Source organism: Heliconius melpomene, chromosome 16 (assembly GCF_056956725.1).
Source record: "Heliconius melpomene rosina isolate 202511_hmr_F chromosome 16, ASM5695672v1, whole genome shotgun sequence".
In the NCBI taxonomy this organism is placed as follows: domain Eukaryota; kingdom Metazoa; phylum Arthropoda; class Insecta; order Lepidoptera; family Nymphalidae; genus Heliconius; species Heliconius melpomene.
The window spans coordinates 5,403,256-5,422,868 of NC_140404.1; the positions used below are offsets into that span (position 1 = coordinate 5,403,256).

Sequence of the window (19,613 nt, forward strand, 5' to 3'; positions counted from 1 at the left end):
TCTATAGTATATAATTGCAATTAATAAATATAATTGCAGGGGAGTCTCAAATGACACCCAGGGAGTGTTAAACGAAGACTGTGGTTACACACTACCCGTAGATGATATAAAAGTAATTTTGTATGAAGTAATAAAGAAAATTGTCTCTTATCTTTTTTATTTTATTGTTTTTTGAACTTTGAATAGTTGTTTTTTTAAGGTTTTTTTGAAGGTTAATTCAACTTTATTATAATTCGTTAAGATATGTTAGAAGTGTGTAATCTCTACCAGCTTGGATATTATTGATATTTTTTAGAATGGTGTGAATGTATTTTAAAAAAAGTGGGCGCTTTAAGGAACCTGCAAAAGCTAACAAAACAGCTAGTTCCTATAAAAGTAGAGTGGAATTAGCTGTTTACTTAATCAATAAAAAAGTTTGTATGGTAATATTTGGAGTTCATCAGTGATTTATAAATACAATACAATAAAAAAAAAACAAAAATTGTTTAAATATTAATTTATACTATTATATTACAATTTATAATGGAAATAATTCTTTAATATACACTCTGTCGTCTACGTGCGGCGGTTCTGGTACAATGAGAGGCTGTCCGTCCATCTTGATATCTTTGTATAGTGCTTTGTAATAACACGTATAGCCGTACCTCTCAGCGGACATCGCGGAGTAGGCACTAGATGTGTCTAGCCTGATCAGTCTGATACCTTTTTCTTTGATAGCTTTTCTGAAATTTTCAATAATATTTTTATTTATAATATTTTTTTAACTTCACACCGTATAGTGTATATAGCAGGGTATGTAGAGGGACTTTTGTTTCATTGTATAAAAATCTGGTTTGTATTGAGTGGCGGAATTCAACGCCGTGATTTGTCTTGTTATTAGAGCGAGGTAATTAAAATAATTGATTATGACGTGATGAATTGAACTCACAATCGGACATATAATGTATTATTTAAAATTATTATCTTGTAGACACAAGATTACACTCTTACTTAGTAACTTATTTTAAATAAATATTAAGAATATAAGTAGGTATTTCTGACAGTGTAACAGCAACTAATAAGTAAAATCTTATAAGTGATTCGATATGCACGTCACAAAATGAAAATATGTACAAAAACGGTAAGCAGAACGAAATTAATTATACAGTATGTGTTTGCATCGGGACGGCGTTTTGGGTCTTACATGTGATAGTTATGGGTTCAATTCAAAAATCTGAACTCAGGTACGCGAGTTAAGTTCAGCTTTTTGCTTTTTTCTATTAACAATTCCATATCTAGAGTAGGGAATGATAGCAAAAAAATATTTTAAGAAAGTTATTATATATATTCAAAAAAGTATAATATTTATTATTTTAAATTACAAGGTTTTTTCCCTTATATTTCGCCTATTTGACCCTGTTACATTAAAAACTAGTTTTTATCACATGCCAATGTTCTAGAAGCCGCAAAATAGATACCACATAGAACTATCTCTCTTGGTGGTTAGTAAAAAAAATATTTTCGGCAATTATTAATACAAACATAAATAAAACAAGCACAGTATATGAGTATATGTATTAAGTAATTATTAATCAAAAGAACTAAATAGTTTCTTAGTACTAACTTGTTCTGTCTGCTGAAGAAGATTAATAAACCTACTTTATACTCTATTAATATAGTATAATCTCACTCTGATTCTTGTAGTAGTGTATTCATAATCCCTTTTCTCCTCCAATTTGGGTCCGTGGCTGCCACTTTTACTTCCACAACTTGTTTATCATTCGGGAACTTCTCCCACAGCCGCGCGCCGCTCTCCCTGCGCGCCAGTATGTATAGGATCTTTTGAAATTTTGGGTTTTCACATCTTTGGGCTTGACTGAGCAGATCGTTGCCGTTGTCATCCTGTAATGTACAATTGATTATTGTGTTACTATTGTTTATTTAGTTCTATTTGTATTTATTTCTAAAATTTCTAAGTTACTTACCTACATGAAATTTTGTGGAATATCACTTAAAAAAATTTAAAACTCACTTTTAAGTTTTTTAAAAGTGTTATTATATGAGGCGAGTCATGACGCAGGGTACAAATCTGTAACTTTCTCTAACACTTGAGGAAATGGAATATTTCATATTTTTATTTCTTCGCTTTGATATCAAGCATTCAATATCTGTCGGAAAATGGGGAACAGGGTGATAGTAGCACTAGGTTCCCTTTGCTTACTTTAATACGGGATACAGCGTGAAGCTTAATAAATAAATCACTTCATTTAATTTATTCTTGACTTCCATTTTCTAACTATATAGGTAAAAACCTACCTCTTTCAAAGGGCACACTCCGTTTATCAACGCACCGACAATATTCCCTGCATCATCACTTGCTTTGAACGATAAGCCTTCTAATAGAGAACTCGTACAGTATTCGTCTAGTTCAGGACAAGGGTCTGTTTCGGAAGTACATAAGCCAACTGCTCGATTTAAGGGTTCATCTATGTAAAATGTCCTGAAATGTTACCAAATATAATTATGTAGAGATGGTAGAGTCAACAAGGAAAAATATTAATAGCTAATTATAATTTTTTTTGGTTCAGCTTCACGCTGTATCCCGCATATTGCAGGGTATGCAGAGGGAGCCTAGTGTTAAGATACTCCTCTTCCACCGAATCTGAGGCATTGCGTGTTGAGTGGCGGAACTCAACGCCGCGCTTTGCTGTGACACCAGAGCAAAGAAAATAGAAATATTAAATATTTCTTGTCCTCGGGTGGGAATTGAACCCATAACGAGCTCGTTGAGCCCATAATTTTCTCGTACGGGAATTGAGTAACTTTGCTCTCGGCACTAGAGTGAAGAAATGAATAAAAAATAAATAAAGTTACATAAATGTCAGTTCATTTATGAGTAGATAAAAATGAAATGAATACTTGTCCCACCATTGTTGTATTTACCACTTCCTTATATTTTAATTAAAACGCGCATCAACAATACTAATAAACATTTATGTAAATATTTTTCTAGCATCTAAATGTCTATCATAATTTTGTCATATAGTATGTAAATATAGAAACAATAAACTAATATTAATAGAGTAAATATTATGTTCACGTTTACGTTGTGTAAATAAATAAATAGTGTAAGATGAACACGTGACATTTTTTTTTTTTCAGTAGAGAAGAAAAAGTTCTTTTCAGCTTCATGCTGTATTCCGCATGTGGCAGGGTAGGCAGAGGGAGCCTAGTGAAGAAACTTTGCTTCACACTTTTGAGTGGCGGAACTCAACACCGCGCTTTACTTCGACCCCAGGGTAAAGAAATGAAATGAAATATTTCATTATCTCGAGTGGGGATCGAACCTACTAAAGTCCAGTAATTTCACTTAGCGGTCCCGGATACATAAATATTAGTTTAAACAAAAAAGTTTCTTTTAACAAACAGTTCTATGTAGTTTATTAATCTTGGATCGGACACCAAAGCTCCGATACGTTCCAGGCTTTGGAAATATCCTGCAACTGATAAGCCTCGATTTGGCAACCATAGATACAACATAAGGTTTTTGGAATCTTACCTTCTCAACAATTTCATAACAGGATCAGCATCTTGCTCGCATAAGGGACTTATGGTATACGACCTCTTCGTTGACATGATTATTTATTCTAAAAATTAATAAAGAAAATAGTTCATTATAAATTTCTTAAAGTTACATTTACATTATTAATTACATTACATTTTATTTTCAAAAACTGTATATTATTTCAAATTATAATTAGATTAACTGTGAAATTTTTTTGCATTACTTAATTATGTAAATTTTGTCATTTAAATACGCTAACGGCGTGCGAATGACCGAGAATTATGAATTCGAGTCCACGAGCTCGGTTACAATAGGAATAAGGAAAAATGACACATTTATTTTATAAAATATAATAAAAAGTTATAGTAGGTCTTTATATTATGTAATTTAATCTTACATATTCTTACTTCAAGTGTAGACGGTAGGTGAACACGAATTGCACTAAAACAGGTTTTCGCAATCTGCTTCAAGCGATTGATATAGGTATCTACGACTTAGTATATATATACGTACGTATATATAAATAAAAATGCAATATACTATCAGTATCTTTGTAGATTTTCGTACGATATGCTTACAAATAAATAATTTTCATTAACAAGCATAATATATGAACGATTACCAATAAAGTAAATAGAGGATAATATAGGCAGATGCGACGTTATAGCTAATGTGACCAGACGGGACCAAAATGGGACGGGATTTTTGAACTAAATGCCCTGATTTTTGCTTGTTTGTCCGAAGCTTGCTTGTCTCCCGAAGACGACTTCGGGATCTAGAAAAGTCTCGTTTTTCGAAATTGCACGAAAATTTATCGTTTGCCTTTCGACCGACTAAAAGGATTAAAGTAACCAAAATTTTTGTCTACTATATCTAGAAAAAACGAATGAAATAGTCAAATGCTGCTTTCTAATACAACAGTTTTAACTAAAGCTTTAAAATTCACGAAAACAAACCGATGTCCCGTTTTGAGGCGAGAAAGGAATGGTCACGTTAGTTAAAACGTCACATTCCATATCATATCACAACAAATTAATTGATCTCTATCGACTCTATCATGAACACTACGTCAATATTGTTTATTGTAAACATATATTTAATACTTGTTTATTCAATTGATTTAATATTTCTGACTTTAAACTAACTTCAAGGTATATTATTAACGAAATTAGCTTCACTCTGTATATCGCACATAGCGGGCCAAGCAGAGGGAACCTAGTTAAGACACTCCTTTCCCCACTTTCCGTTAAATCCTGAAGGCATTGCTTGTTGAACGAAGAAATGAAAATATTAAATATTTCATTTCCACGAGTGGGAATCGAACCCACAGCCTGTGGCAATTACAGTCCACGCCTGTGCCCCTGTGCCACGACTGGCCTCACTAGGTATGTTGTTAATAATATCAATATTAAGATTACTCAATGAATGTGTGTGACAATATAAATAAACAACTTGATTACTTTACTATAATAAACATGCTTGCTCTACTTAATAACTTGTTCTAAATTAATAATAATAAATTAAATGCTTAAAAACTTACCTTTTACATGGCACTTCACTTATATCTCGAAAAATATTATTTTTAATACATTTGAATCCACAGTCTACATACGTTTGTGAGGCCCCCGCGACCAACGTGTTTTGACTGGTGTGGTGTGTTTAACGGTGAACGATAAAAATAGTACCGAGTACGTTAAGGTCAATATCATATTTTATTTTATGGTGATAACATATGGTGTGTTAAATATTTAAAATATTTTTTCTTTCAAGTTTTATGTATAGTATGAAATATGTAAAATACGAGTATGAAAACCATACCACAATAGAAAAGTGAAAAAAAAAACACCTAGTGGTACTAGGTGTTTTTTTTCACTTTTTAAATTACGACGATGTAATAATAGACAATATATGCAGTTTACTTTATTTATTTACGAATCAGCTAGTGACTTTTATATTTACAAATAAATGGAAAATAAAATAAAAATAATTTAAATATTATTAAGTGTCGGAATTAAAATAAAATACGTCAAGAACGCAGCATGAATAAAATTATAATCTTTAATTAAAAAAAAGAAACTTGAGAAACGATTAAAGGATCTACTCCTTAAATTATTATAATCTGTTGACGTCCGCGTCATCGCGTCGGCATTATCTCATTTTGTTATTCTTTATAAATTGAAGTGTTCATAGATTGTCGATAATATATTAAATATTTAATATATATAAAATATTTAATATACAGGTAATAACCTTTATTTTTCACCTTCAAGTTGTATCCAGCATATAGCAAGGTAGGCAGAGAGAACCTATTGTTACATTCCGTTCCTCATTTTTCGCCGATTTTTTTAAGACATTGCGACTGAGTGTTAAGTAGCGGAACTCAACCCCGTGCTAAGTCTCGAATTCGTAGTCTATATTATCAATAAAAGGTAATTGAACCCAGGACCGTCGCTTTACAGTCACACCTTTGTGTCCACGACAACCTTATTAATAACTCTTTAACAATTATGTTAATTAAATATGATCGGACAAATGCACATTTATGAAGTTTAATTGCGCTATTATAGAATTTGTAATTTTAACGCCATGTTGTATTAATTGTAACATATTTTGTATTTTAGTTCTTAGTTTAATATATGAAATCGAAACCATTATATTATATTAAAAAAAAATAAATAAAAAAAAAAGTTTTCTTTAAAATTATAAGAAAACAGTTGAGATAATAACATTTTGAGGCCGTCGTAACGCAACGGTTGTGGATTCGATTCCCACTTAGGAGATTGAATTATTATTTATGAATATTTTTATTTCTTTGCTCTGGTAATGCAAAAATGCCTCAAAAATTCTCTTCCTCAAAGCTTCTCTGTGCCTGCCATGCTATATGCGAGATAAAGCGCGAAGCTGGAAAGAAAGATAAAATTATAGTAATTCAGGATATGAAATAAAACACAAATTGTGTATACATTAACATAATTTATGTACCAATTAAATTCAATTTAATTGTTTTCTAACATTTTTATACGATTTCTAAATAAGTATTTTTCAATTTAATTGATCGTATTACATTCTTATACCAATTGACAAAAGTTACATTATTATAGTAATAGCAAAATTATACAAACGAATATTTAGGAAGGAACTTTTTATATTTTCTTAAAATTTTAGTGCAAATTTCTATTAAATTGATATTGCTCTTTAATTATCAAAGGGTTTGAGAGTATTTGCTCTTGTTCAAGTAGAGGCAGTAAAAATAAAAATAAAATATTTTTTTTTTATCTCATAATTCTTGATTCTTAGTAGAGATTTAGAAAATATTTAAAAAAATATTTTTCATTAAATTTTTATCTGAGAAATATTGTTAAGATCCAGATAAAGTGATTTAATTAAAATTCAACATTGATGTTATTTTCTTTCGTTGAGTTTATAATTTATTCTTTATTATTAAATTCAAGTTTAAATCAAATTATACAAACTATAATTGCTCTAAGACACGGAATATCACTTAGAATTGAATTAGATACATTTCAATAATTGAAATCACTTCATCCATTTAAGTAAAATGTGAACTATACAAGATAAAGTAAAAAAATAATAGAAATTAACACGACAATACAATTTAATTGCTTTATTTTTTTAAAATAACCTCAAAAGAAACACTGGGTTTGGAATTTACAAAAGAACACCAAATAATGTCTAAAAAAATTTAAAAATACTTTTGGTAAACTAAAATCTTTGTTTCTATCACAGTTTATTATATACCAATTTTTATATATGTATATATATATAAACACCTAAATAATAAATCTTAAGAAATATTTCATTCTGTTATTTTTTATATAAAATTAGTACAATCGTTATTACATTGCTTTTGCTGTTAATTGGAAATATACTCGTTTAATATTAAAATAACAAAATATTAATTAATGAGTTATACAGTGGGAGGCATTGGAATAATCGATTATCCCTAGATAAAATAACGAAAGTAGAAAATCGAAAATATTTTTATCGCTCTTTTAAACTAATAAAAAATGTAGTTTTAATATCTTTTCTCATAATTTTAGTTTAAAACATTAATGAAAGAAGAGAAGAATTTACAATTTTCCACTTTCAATACTAACCTAGGTACTGTCGAAATATTTTAGTAATACATGTATATAGCCTTCTTCCATCTATACCGTAATATTGCAAAATCCAACACAGCCTCGTGTTCAAAAAATCGAAGATTATTTACTATATAAGAAATACTTTTATATAGGAATTGAACCAATCATTTTTCTTTACCTGTTGAGCTTGACCAGTGTAAAGCTAAGTTTTAATAGGTTTATAATTGTTAGGGATGTACACATGTAATAATATAATAAAAATAATAAAAAATGAATCCCTGAAAATGATGAAACTATGTCATTAAAATAATATCAGCTTCACGCTGTATCCCGCACACAGCAGGGTAGGAGAGGGATTAAAATAATATAATTTCGCAATATACCAAAAATAACATTAATGTTTAACAACTCTAATGTTAATAGTCTACGCAGTAAATATGTAACTAAATGATATACTTACTCGTAGATATATTTTGTATTTTCAGTAAAAAATAACGCTTTTAGTCGACTTTTTGATAAATTTATAAAACGCTCTCAAGTCTGAGATCGATCTTAATATGTCGTTTACATTCAAATCTTAAATATAATGTATTGATATCCAATTAACTGAGATAAAGATATATATATCTTATAGTATGACTAACCAGTATTTGTTAAAGATATCATTGGAGATGTTAATAATGTCATTAAAAAAGTTAGAAGTGTAAATGTAGTACTAAGTATATTATAATTAGTGGTATTGATGCATATAACATGTTGCGTAGAATATACCTGTAAATAATGAAAAAAGTTAGATAAATATAAGATATATGCTTATAATTATGTGCGAATCAAAATCAAATAAATCAGCTTCACGCTGTATCCCGCACATAGTAGCGTAGGCAGAGGGAACAAGTGTTCAGACACTCCGTTCCCCACATTCCGCAGAATTATCATAACTACTACCATAACATAACAATTAGAGCATCGTTTCAATTAGTTCAATTTAGTATTCAATTTAGACTCTTGCCATGCCAGCCTTCTGCCACATAACTTCTTTCGTTCAGTTCTGACAGAGAGAACTTAGTGTCAAATCACTCCATTCTCCCGATCATATCTACCCGATCGATTTCAATTCACGTTTATTAAGAAATGAAATTCAATGTCGCGCCTAGACAAATGAAACACTCGCATAACTATAACATAAGATAATACTAACTCACCCTAAATCTCTTTCACATAAACCCTAGCTTCAAGATGAGGTGGGTCCGGGTGGGGCGCGTACGGTATGTCAGAGTAGAACAAGCCATACACTTTCTTATATTTCAATCTCTCCGCGGCCGCAGCGGAGAACGCCGACGTAGTGTCCATACGTAGCGCACCAGCGCCTATTTCACGAGCTATTCGTCTGTAAATTAAGAAGAGTTTTAGTAAATACATGATTATTTAAGGTATTTTTCACATATTTGAGAATATGTAAGAAAATCCTTAAATACGTTTTACGACCTTTTTGTAAAGATTTTTAGAGTTTGCTCTTTGCAGTTATTGAAAAATCGCTCCTAAGAGTTAATTGAATAATTGTATAAAGCCTTGAGAGGATTTTTCAATGTTTATTTTGGTATTAGTTAGCATCTTGTTTAGTATTCGATATGAATGGTTTCTATATGGTGGTTTGTGCATATCAATAAACAAGCTTTGTAAATATAATGGTAAAACTTGGCAGTGTGGGTAGGTAGGTACAGAAACTGAAATGCTGAAATACTGAGGCTAGTCGTAGCGCAGAGGCACAAGTGTGTGACTGTAAACGCGACGGATTGTGGGTTCGATTCCCACTCGACGAAATAAAATAAATAATTTCGTCATTCATAAACCCAATGTCTCCAGAATTCGGTGGATAATGGAAATTTTCTGCCGAAATTGTCGAGTCATTGCTTGTTGAGTGAGGAAACTCAAATCAACTCGAGTTGTAATCACACACTAGTATCTCTCGTAGTACTAAAATGATTGTAAAAGTGTTTTCCTAGTGTTTAAAGAAAATATATACGAGAATAACAACATAATAAACTAGAAATAAGTAGGTATTGCGAATTAATGAGACATTAACGATTCTTCATTATAATGCATACGATTAATGTTGCGTAGCTTCTGGTGGTGATAAGAAGTTACTTCGTTAAAAAAATAATTAAACTCCAAGATAAGCAGGTTTTCAATTAAAAAAGTGTTGATAAATTGAATTTCTTTTTATTTTGTATGTACATGCATACATGTATAAGAAAAGCAGCAATATATCAACTTTACGTTCTATTACATCTAGCAGGATAGTTAGAGGGAACTTAGAGCTTATACACTCCGTTCTCCTTCTTAGACATTGCGGTATAAGTGATGGAATTTAATGCCACGTTTTATCTTATTACTGGAGCGAAGATATAACTATAAACATTCTCCATAATGGGAATCGAAGCCGTTGTATTTTAAGGAATTTAACGATACTTTTTTTAGCCATAAGTTACGTTTTTTTAGCTTCATTATTTATCCCCTTAGAAGCGTAAACTGATGGGAGATATCTAGTTTTCTCTGTTCTCTTTCTTTTGTCCTAGTTCAAAGCATTCCGTACTTTAAGGTCACGCTTTTTCTTATAGATAGGAGGAAATATAAATTAAATATTCCCTTGTGAAGGGATCGAAACCACAACCACCACAAGTTCAGATCTCCATCTCATGCCACTATGCACCGATAGTACCTATCCTCTTAAAGAAGATATAGTATCCTATTGAATTAACTATTTCTTTCTTCTTTTTCTAGGATAGAGTTTTAGTTAAAATATTTGATATCTCATATATTATGTTTTTATTTAGATTTAATTTATGTATAAATAACGATTCAATTGACGCAAATTGCTATATTCATCTCACAAGATTAGATTTATTATGGAGTATGACATTTATTTAAGAATAGTTTTTGTCATTCATAAAATAACAGCAAAAATTTATCATTTTATATAAATAATATTATATCATTTTCTCACGTGAAGAATAATAATTACAACAATTAATTATAGAACTATCAAACTTGACATATTATTATATTATTAGATATCATTATTAAAATTCTTATTATAATAAGCATTATAAAATCTTTGCAAAAAACTTTGCAGTTCTTTTGATACGTTGTTAAAAATATGATATTTTCAGGGAACCTAGTCATACATTTTGTTCCCCATTTTCCGTTGAATTCTCACTTCATGAAGTGTTAATTGGCGGAACTCAACGCTGTGCTTTGCCTCGAATTATTATTAATAATTTGGCTAATTATATAAGCTTACTACGACAAACAAAATTTATTTATTGAAATCTAAGTTTCATTTTAATTACTTAGGTATATACTTTTATTTATTTTTTTCTGTATGCAATAAATAACATTCTATTCTATTCTACTTATATAAAGTACTTAAACCAATCACGAACATTAATTCACTCGAAAATAGGTTAAAAACAAAAAAAACAAACACGCTTTTCTGCATTTACGTAAGAACATCTGTAATACCAGTTTAAAAACAATGAAAAGCCAAACACGAAATATCTTAATTAAACGTTATGACCCCAGGGTATATTAAACCAACTATTCTAACAATACGAACAGCATGCTATAAGAATGACCAGTTATTTAATAGTCGCTATAATGTAGTTACGCGGTTTTGTTAAACAATTAAAGTGAGAATCATTCACGAAAGTGAAATATTTAAGGAGAATATACAGACGATAATTGCGGTTACGCGGTTATGTTCCATTTGTCGAGTTAAATACGCTGTTGTTTAGTAAACTTGTGGTCAATTTTCAATGATAATTGTATTATCTTTGACCGATATATATGATACTAGTTGGTTCCGTGAAGCTGAGGATATCTGCTACTCATTCAAGAAATAATTAAAGAATGTTCTCCAATTGGGGACGACCAAAGAAAAACTGATTTCTTTACACTTCTTTCTTCTTATCCCGGGAAATGAAGAAGTGTGATGATAAACGGCTATTTAAGCATAAGTTCCTTGACCGAATAGATTAAAATATTGTATTTGAAAGGGCGAGTATCTCCAAGTAGAAGCTACGCATAACAATCAGCTTATTTAGAACAATAGCTCTATGGCCACGCATAGATAATATATGGGAGAAAACAAGTAGCTACATTCAAACGTCACTTCGAGTAAATATGATATTTATTAGATTTTTTTAACTAATAACTATTTGGTAGCTATTTATAGCTGGTCTTTTATAGAGTTCTTGTAAACGTTTATTTCCTAAGAAGTTTTAAAGAGCTTTTGCGTTATTTCAGGTTCACGCTTTATGTCGCGTATAGCAGGGTAAGGAGAGGGAACCTAATACTTTCCGACGTTTTTTTTCGAGGCACTGCGTGTTGAGAGGTGGAAATTAGCTCAGCGGGCACATGGCCTTTGCATCAGAGCGAAGAAATGAAAAAAAAATATATTTAAATAAATAATTCTCATTTCTTCGATTGAGGATCAAACCAACAACCAGTCGATTTTACAGTCTCACTTTGTGCCTTTGCGCCACAACTGGCCTTCTATGAAATTTATAGCAATAAAAAAAGATTTCTCGCAGTACGTGAAATAATTCGTGAAAAGCGGGATACGTGCCTTTCCCGACTGGGACTCTTAACTTTTGGCCTAAAAATCGGGACGTTCGCGACTCTGATATCACACGACTTAAACTTTTAATTATTATGTGTGAAAATAAAATGAAACGTAATTGATGCCTTACTCACACTACACTACCATAGAATAATAAAAGGCAGATGTTTCAAAATATATAGTAAATAAATATACAGTATAACCTTAAAGTAACGACCCCCAATATACCGATTTCCTAGATTTAACAATTTTTTCTAAAATATTGGAGGAAGGTCACGTAAAAAGCATGAGGATCCGCAGGGCATGTATGAAGAGGTTGATGACAGTGGACGAGGTGAAAGATTTATTTAGAGACAGTAGCGTTTGGCGTTCCGTTCTCTCTGACTACCCCGTTAGGCATAAAGCTTGAAGTTAAGTTAAGTTAAGGTAATTGCTGATAAACGAAAAACCTGAGATCAATATTTTAAACGGTGTTTCTGTTAAAACGAACTGTAGACCATCCCTCTAACGAATTTCATTAGAACTAATTATCGGATATAATTAACTATTTTAGTATCGTTAAATTAGTAGAACTATTTTAGTATCGTTTTAGTTAGTTAAGTTAAATTTCCTTTTAGTATTGTTAAATCGAGATTGTACTGTATTGACTTCTCGCTATTATGTAGAAAGATCTGAAACAATTTATTTTTTTTAACTTCACTCTGTATCCCGCACATGCACATACAGGATAGGCATAAAGAACTTGGGAATCTAACCTAAGACACTCCGCTCCCATTACTTCCATTCACTTCCACTTCCGGTCCCCATTCTTGTCACGACTGGCCTCAAATTCAAATTTATTGTTATTTTTACGAGTATTCACAAGTTTGTAATTACATATTACCGTAATCATTATTAACTATGAGTATTTTCGTATATAATGGACAATTTGACAATGCATACATTTTAAAAATAACATCTAGTAATAATAAATTAAGATAATAGGTTCTCAAAGTTTTGACTTGGTAATTGCATAATTTGTCCACCGTCATATATACTCTGTGGCAAGTGACTCGTTAACGTCTCGAGCTGGGTTAAATTGCACATGTGCGTAATAACACAATTTTATTGTTACATACCACTTTATTAATAAAGTATTTAGTGAGGTATGAAGTTGTTAGATGAATAAGATGATCTTTGTTATCGTGATAATCACGGTGTATCCCGCTTATCAGGATAGGTAGCGTATATAGTGTTAGGACACTCCGCTTCCCAATTTCTACTAAATTCTGGAGATATTGCGTTTATAGTGGTGGATCTAAACGCTGCATTGTGACGACTACGACGGCGACGAAACTTATGGATTACAAATATTAAATACTAGCGGCCCGCTCGCGGTTTCACCCGCGTGAAGTATGTTATTATTAATTTCTGTATCCATGGCTACGTCCTAGTGACGTCTATGCAAAATTTGAGACTCCTATCATTTGTTAATAACGAAGTTTCATACAAACTTTTTACCCCAAAAACAACCCCTTACAAGTCGAATATTGCAAATTCCCGTCTTAGCGAGCACCTACGTCCTAAAAATAACTCCTATGCAAAATTCGAGATTCCTAGCACATGTAGTTTCTGAGATTTCGTGATGAGTGAGTGGCCTTTCGATTTTATATATATAGATTTAATATCCTCGAATGGGAATCGAGCCCACAACTATCATTCATAGTAACATGGTTCACGATTGGCCATCAACTACAAAAACTAACTATAATATATATAGCAGTATGCGAGCTTTAGTGTCAAACTTTTTTATATAAATAGACATATAGAACTACTGACTCGGGCACCTCCGTAAGCTCAGTTAATTGAAAGTTGCATAGACAATATAAAGGAAATAGTAAATGCCTTGAAAAAATACTTCCCTTTTATTCTAGCTAATATAGAATGAGCTTTTGTTTAAAGTTCAGGAAATAGTACTAAATTAGATCAAATATTATTTACTTTCATATACATATGTAGTCTCAATTTTATTTTGTTTAATTAATAAATAATAATAAATTCGAATCGAACCCATGACCGTTCTACAGTCACACGCATATGACAAGCCAAGCCACGACGGCCTAAATATGGCCTGTATCATTTTTGATAGGATTTATATAAAGATTTCCTATATTACTTATACCTACTAAGTATATAAGTTTTTAAGTAGGTAGCAAATCGAATATTGTTTTAATATTCTAGAATGTCCTCGTAGTTTTTATATCAAGGTCAATATCGAAGTCAATTAGACTTTTTTAAAGTAACCTTTTATACGACTCGTGTACCTAAATGTTAAGTCACTGTTTTAATTATTTTCTTATCATACACTTCGTACATACCTATGAGGCAAAACGAACATACTGAATGGAACTACTTGAATAATTATTTCATATAAAAAGTAGTATAAGGGGCCTGACGTCTTAAAAACTATATACCTTCACGGTTATGGGTTCAAATCCGATATACCTCGTATATATTGAAACCTATTTTTGGTATGTCTTGGTGTTTCTTTCGTCTGGTTCTATAAAATGCGTTATTAAGTTTTATCACCTATTGCATTTGGAAAACATATATGGATTTTTCTTTTACTCGTTGGAAATGTGGATGGAAATTAAAATAATAAGAAAAAAAAAGATTAAAAGAAAGAACAGGTCTAATAGTCCTTTTTTATTCGAATTAACTGATATCTATTATATTTAAATTTAAAACTATACCAATATTGTGAATTTACATTCGTATTTAAATTTCAACGAATTCAATTACTTTGCTAAGGCATATCTTGTTAAATCAAGTTTTAGTTAAATTCTGTCTTGCAATAGCAACTGAAAGCAGTTATTGTCAGACTTATTTTAATTCATAGCTGATATCGTCAGTTTGCTATGCTTGGTATGCATCGGCCACGATAATGTACTTCGCTATGCTATGCTATTGTTCATTTAATACACGTCAAAGGAATCGGTTATATAAATTGTTTTATTTTCAATTTCACGCTGTATCACGCATTTAGCAGGGTAGGCAGAGGGAGCCAAGACATTCCGCTGCCCATTTTCTGCCGATTTTTGAAGGTGTTGCCTGTTGAGTGGCGCAATTCAATGCGGCGCTTTATCTCTACATCAGAGCGAAGAAATCGAATCCATAATCTATCGTGTTTACTGTCACACGATTGTGCTCCTGGGCCACAGCAGGCTTATCTCTTAATGCTTAGCTGATATCTTCATGCTTGATATGCACCAGCCACGTTAAAGTTCTTCGTTTGCTATTGTTCATATAATTGCTATATCGATTGCAATGTTTCATTAAATATGGAATGGGGCATTTCAAGCGATTCAAGTTATGCAATAATACATGTAGGTATAATGATTTCTTTAAATGTGTTTCTGTTTGTGTGTTATATAAGAAATGTAGCGTTAGATATCCTGAAATATATCTGTGTAGATATACGAGTATATTTCTTATATTTTCTTAATAAATATCATGGGAGATTAATGGAGATACAAAAATTTATATTAATAACTATTTTTTTTTAATTTACATTTCTAATACTAGGATTAAGATTTTTCTATTTGGTTTTAGATTTCAGCTACCTTCTTATTCTTGTTCTACACATTATTTTTAAACGTAATTGTTATCATTAAAATATATGTAAAGTACAGAAAACATTAAATACTTACTCAGTCTCTTCACACAACACTCTCATGAGGCCTCGCCCCCTCCAGTCAGAGTGGGTAGATGCTATCCTGACCTCCACAACGGTATGGCAACTTAGCGGCAGTTTGTCCCAAATCCTGGCTTCACGGTCCAAGTGACCCAGGAGTTTTAGGATCCGCCGGAACTTTGGATTCGGACAGTCTTCTGATTTGTCTGTGTAGTCTACTTCCTGTTAAACGAAAATAGTTATATTATTTTAATGAAAATAGAGATAGGTGAAAATAAATCTGCTTTCAGCCTTTATTTGACGAATTCAAGTTAAATTTTTAACCAACTTCTGTAAAAGGAGAAGGTTGTCAATTCGACTGTATTTTATAAGTTGGCTAACTCAGAACTTGAACTCTTTTTTTTCGAAAGCTGGTCTAGCTTGGTCCATTTATGACAAGGGTATCCATAAGAAAATCATAGAAATTTTAAATTTGCATAGTGTACCTGCTGCTTGAAGTTGTTTTTTTTTTGTTAAAAAATATTTATTAAACAATCTCATTTAAGAAATATCCTATTTTGTATAATATCTTAATACCATTTTACCAAACAACATCTTATACATTTTTATTTTATACACATATAAAGCAAGGCCTTATAAGGCAGCTTTATGGCTTTAAATAAAAGTATTCCTTGTTACTTGTAGTGTTGTAACTACTTGTAACACACTTCTTCAAAGAAAACGAGAGAATTCGTTTACATATTTTAATATTAGATATATCAAATCGTTCGCAGTTCGTCTTAACATGTAAAAAAGTAGGAAGCTGCCTTTAAAATTCGCTTAAGAAGTTCAGTGGAACATAAAAATCACTGAAGTGAATATTTAACCATCACGAAATGAGTTTAAGCTCCATAACGTAGATTGTAATATTTAAGCTTTATTACAAAGTTAATGTAGGGAACTATATATTATTTATATTTATAATTTATTTAATATGTGTCACTTATATATTTCAATATTGTAATTTATTTATTTATCATTTTATATAAATACATACATTTCATAGAATTTATATTTTTTATCGTTGCCGTCTAAAGAGTTTTTTCACAACTACCCTCCTTGTCGACGGCATATAATAATTATAACAGTCGATGCTTGCCACTCAATGCGCTTTCCATACGTTCCTTTGTTTTCTTTATTATTTCTTTCCAAATTTGTATTTATCTTGTTTATTATACATGTATATGATTTATTATATATAAATGTTTGTGGTTGACTTTTGTATAAACTTTGTCGTGATTTACTCTATATATTGTATTCTGCTACCCAAGCAAGATAAGGTGTTAAACTAAAAAAATAACTATAGAGAGTTTTTAAAATTATACACAAACAATTTCGCTAAGAAAGATTAAACTAATAGAACAAATAAAGCAACTATCCACAAGTCCCATAATGAATAACATTAAATTTAACTTAAAATAATAGGAAAAGTTAAGGAATAAATAAATTTCTTCTTTTAGGGGAGGGGCGAGCTTTTCTTTACCCTCCATTACTGTTTATTGGCTTTCTGTCATTCGCATTTGCCTTACAAATTGTTTCAAGTATCTTGGGACAAGAGAAAGCTCAAAATCAATATTACTTCAATGTAAGCTATAAGTGTTTTACACATTTATTCAATGAGTTCTTTCGGGATTTATTCGTAGTTTAAAAAAAACGTTTTATGTATGGCCATGTAAAATATATTTCTATTTATTATATCATAGTCGTTTTAAGTTAAAATCAGCTTCACGCTGTATCCCGCACAAAGCAGGGTAGTGTTAAAATTCAAAACTCAAAAATTCAAAATATTTTTTATTCAAATAAACTTATAATAAGCACTTTTGAATCGTCGAATGACGACCACCCACTTTCCGACCACGTTTCCCACTTTCCGCCAAATTTTGGAACCATTAAATTTTGGATAAATATTTCATTTCCTCAAGTGAAGATCGAACCCACAACCGTCGCGTTACAGTCACACCCTTGTGCCTCTGGGCCACGACGGCTTACAGTAAATTACTTTTTAAAAAAATTAAGGGAGCGAAGCCGTATTTGAGTCTCTGGTACGGCTACGATTTCGTTATGCGGGCGAAGCCGCGACCGGGTCGCTAGATCTATCTACTATCTCCATAGAAACACCAAGTCAGAATCATCATCATCATCAGATTTATATCAATTTCAATAAATTTTAAAAACACAAATAAGTTTTCAGATCAAAAACACAACTATTAAACGTTTATAGCTTAGAAATATTATTGAAAGGACGTGTACCTACTAAAACATTCATATCGCATTCACCTATAGGTACTCAGTGGACACCTGCGCGGAAGTTCCATACAATCATATTTATAATGGGTGCTGTTTCTATTGACAATTTGCAGTAGTTTTTATGAAGTGGTCTTTGTAATGAAAATTAATTAGATATTGGAAGCTTATATATTTTTTTTCACATATATTTCTTTATTTAAGGTCCACAAGGTTGGGACTTGTGATATGGCTTCCGTTCTCCACATACCACGGGTACAGCTAAGGTACATTCGGAAATTAGAAAAGAAACATTTTTGTATAGAATAAAAATATAATAAACATAATAAACACAAATAATTCATTCAAATGGGATTTTGAATTCATTATCACCATTTGTTAGACAATTATTCCAGGAGGACATCGTAAATTTTAGAGTAATTAATTTATTTTAAACAAAAAATGTTTATGAGAGTCGAAAAGTGAATATAGATATTCTGAGTGGGAATCAAACCCATAATCATTGCTTTTATAGTCTGGCGGAGTTCCACTGTGCCCCGATGGCCTTAATGTTTTTAGCTTTACACTGTATTCCTCAGATAGCAGGATAGGCAAAGGAAACTTGAGAACCTAGTGCTAACCTCCTGCGTATTGGACTTCAAAATCACGCTTTGCCTTCTTTCCATAGGGAATCGCGTAGGAATCGAACCCAATAACCTGTTCCCCATGCGCGACAACTACGCCTGTTAAGTATTACTTAAGATATATTAGCTAATATTTAAAATATATACACAAAAAACTGTTATCAATAAAATAAAAAAAATATATAATTTCTATAGTGACGATAGTAATTACTACTGGCCAATTCGAAACACGTATAGCGTACGTGACTGTGAAATTGAATGACGTGACGCTACCGACGCCAGCTTGTCTGAGAATAAGAATCTCGTATTTCACATTTAACACTTATCTCGTGTTATCTTAATTGCTTGTATCATTCTCTTTATATCTCATTTTTTAAATATTTATTTATTCTGATTGGTAAAAGGTGACGATTTACTTTAAAAATGTGTATTTTTTGTTGTATTTACAAATGTGTGAGTTATATTAAATATACTTTGAATATTTTAATTAAATTACTTAAAAACAAGAAATAACTTTTCAGAAGTTTTCATTAAAAGTGAAATATTAATAGGCATTGTTGTTTTTTTCCAGCTTCATGCTATATTCTGCACGTCGCAGGGTAGGCAGAGGGAACGTAATGAATTCTGGAGGCATTCTGTAGTGGCGAAACTAAACGCCGCACTTTTTGACATCAGAGCGGAGAAAATAAACATATTAACACGCAATGCTTCTAGAAATCAACGGAGAGTGGGGAACAGAAGCGTTTCGATGGGAATGGAGTTTCGT

At 31.3% G+C, this 19,613-nt stretch overlaps 2 protein-coding genes across 8 annotated transcripts in view; both read right to left on the reverse strand.

Moving 5' to 3' along the window:
* Nucleotides 1-481: 481 nt before the first annotated feature.
* LOC146530787 (arylalkylamine N-acetyltransferase 1-like) lies at nucleotides 482-5,224 on the reverse strand. 3 transcript variants are annotated; one of them, XM_085199533.1, is made up of 5 exons: nucleotides 5,085-5,224; nucleotides 3,539-3,626; nucleotides 2,296-2,479; nucleotides 1,670-1,881; nucleotides 482-722 (listed from the first exon to the last, which is right to left on the reverse strand). In XM_085199533.1, the coding sequence occupies exons 2-5, from the start codon at nucleotides 3,613-3,615 to the stop codon at nucleotides 518-520; spliced, it is 678 nt and encodes a 225-aa protein (XP_085055659.1). In that variant the 5' UTR covers nucleotides 3,616-3,626; nucleotides 5,085-5,224; the 3' UTR covers nucleotides 482-517. The 3 variants fall into 3 exon arrangements, with proteins under 3 accessions (XP_085055659.1, XP_085055661.1, XP_085055660.1); XM_085199535.1 differs by lacking the exon at nucleotides 5,085-5,224 and adding an exon at nucleotides 3,942-4,149; XM_085199534.1 differs by lacking the exon at nucleotides 5,085-5,224 and adding an exon at nucleotides 3,952-4,148.
* Nucleotides 5,225-6,494: 1,270 nt separating this feature from the next.
* LOC146530788 (arylalkylamine N-acetyltransferase 1-like) overlaps nucleotides 6,495-19,613 on the reverse strand; it is a 54,319-nt gene continuing 41,200 nt past the window's right edge. For 3 of the 5 annotated variants that reach the window (XM_085198943.1, XM_085198940.1, XM_085198945.1), the window contains exons 4-6: nucleotides 15,958-16,163; nucleotides 8,850-9,034; nucleotides 6,495-8,418 (exon numbers count right to left, since the gene is read on the reverse strand). In XM_085198943.1, coding sequence (XP_085055069.1) covers nucleotides 8,851-9,034; nucleotides 15,958-16,163 — 390 coding nt within the window. In that variant the 3' untranslated portion in view covers nucleotides 6,495-8,418; nucleotide 8,850. Of the gene's footprint in view, nucleotides 8,419-8,845; nucleotides 9,035-15,957; nucleotides 16,164-19,613 lie in introns of all 5 variants that reach the window. The other 2 variants (XM_085198944.1, XM_085198942.1) reach the window with 2 other exon arrangements.

What these genes read in the sequence shown, in the direction of transcription:
- LOC146530787 (XM_085199533.1), bottom strand. Translation starts at nt 3,615, where the DNA reads ATGTCAACGAAGAGGTCGTATACCATAAGTCCCTTATGCGAGCAAGAT. An exon ending in GTTATGAAATTGTTGAGAAG is followed by an intron (nt 2,480 to 3,538) that starts GTAAGATTCCAA and finishes GTAACATTTCAG; the next exon opens with GACATTTTACATAGATGAAC. An exon ending in ACACTACTACAAGAATCAGA is followed by an intron (nt 723 to 1,669) that starts GTGAGATTATAC and finishes TGAAAATTTCAG; the next exon opens with AAAAGCTATCAAAGAAAAAG.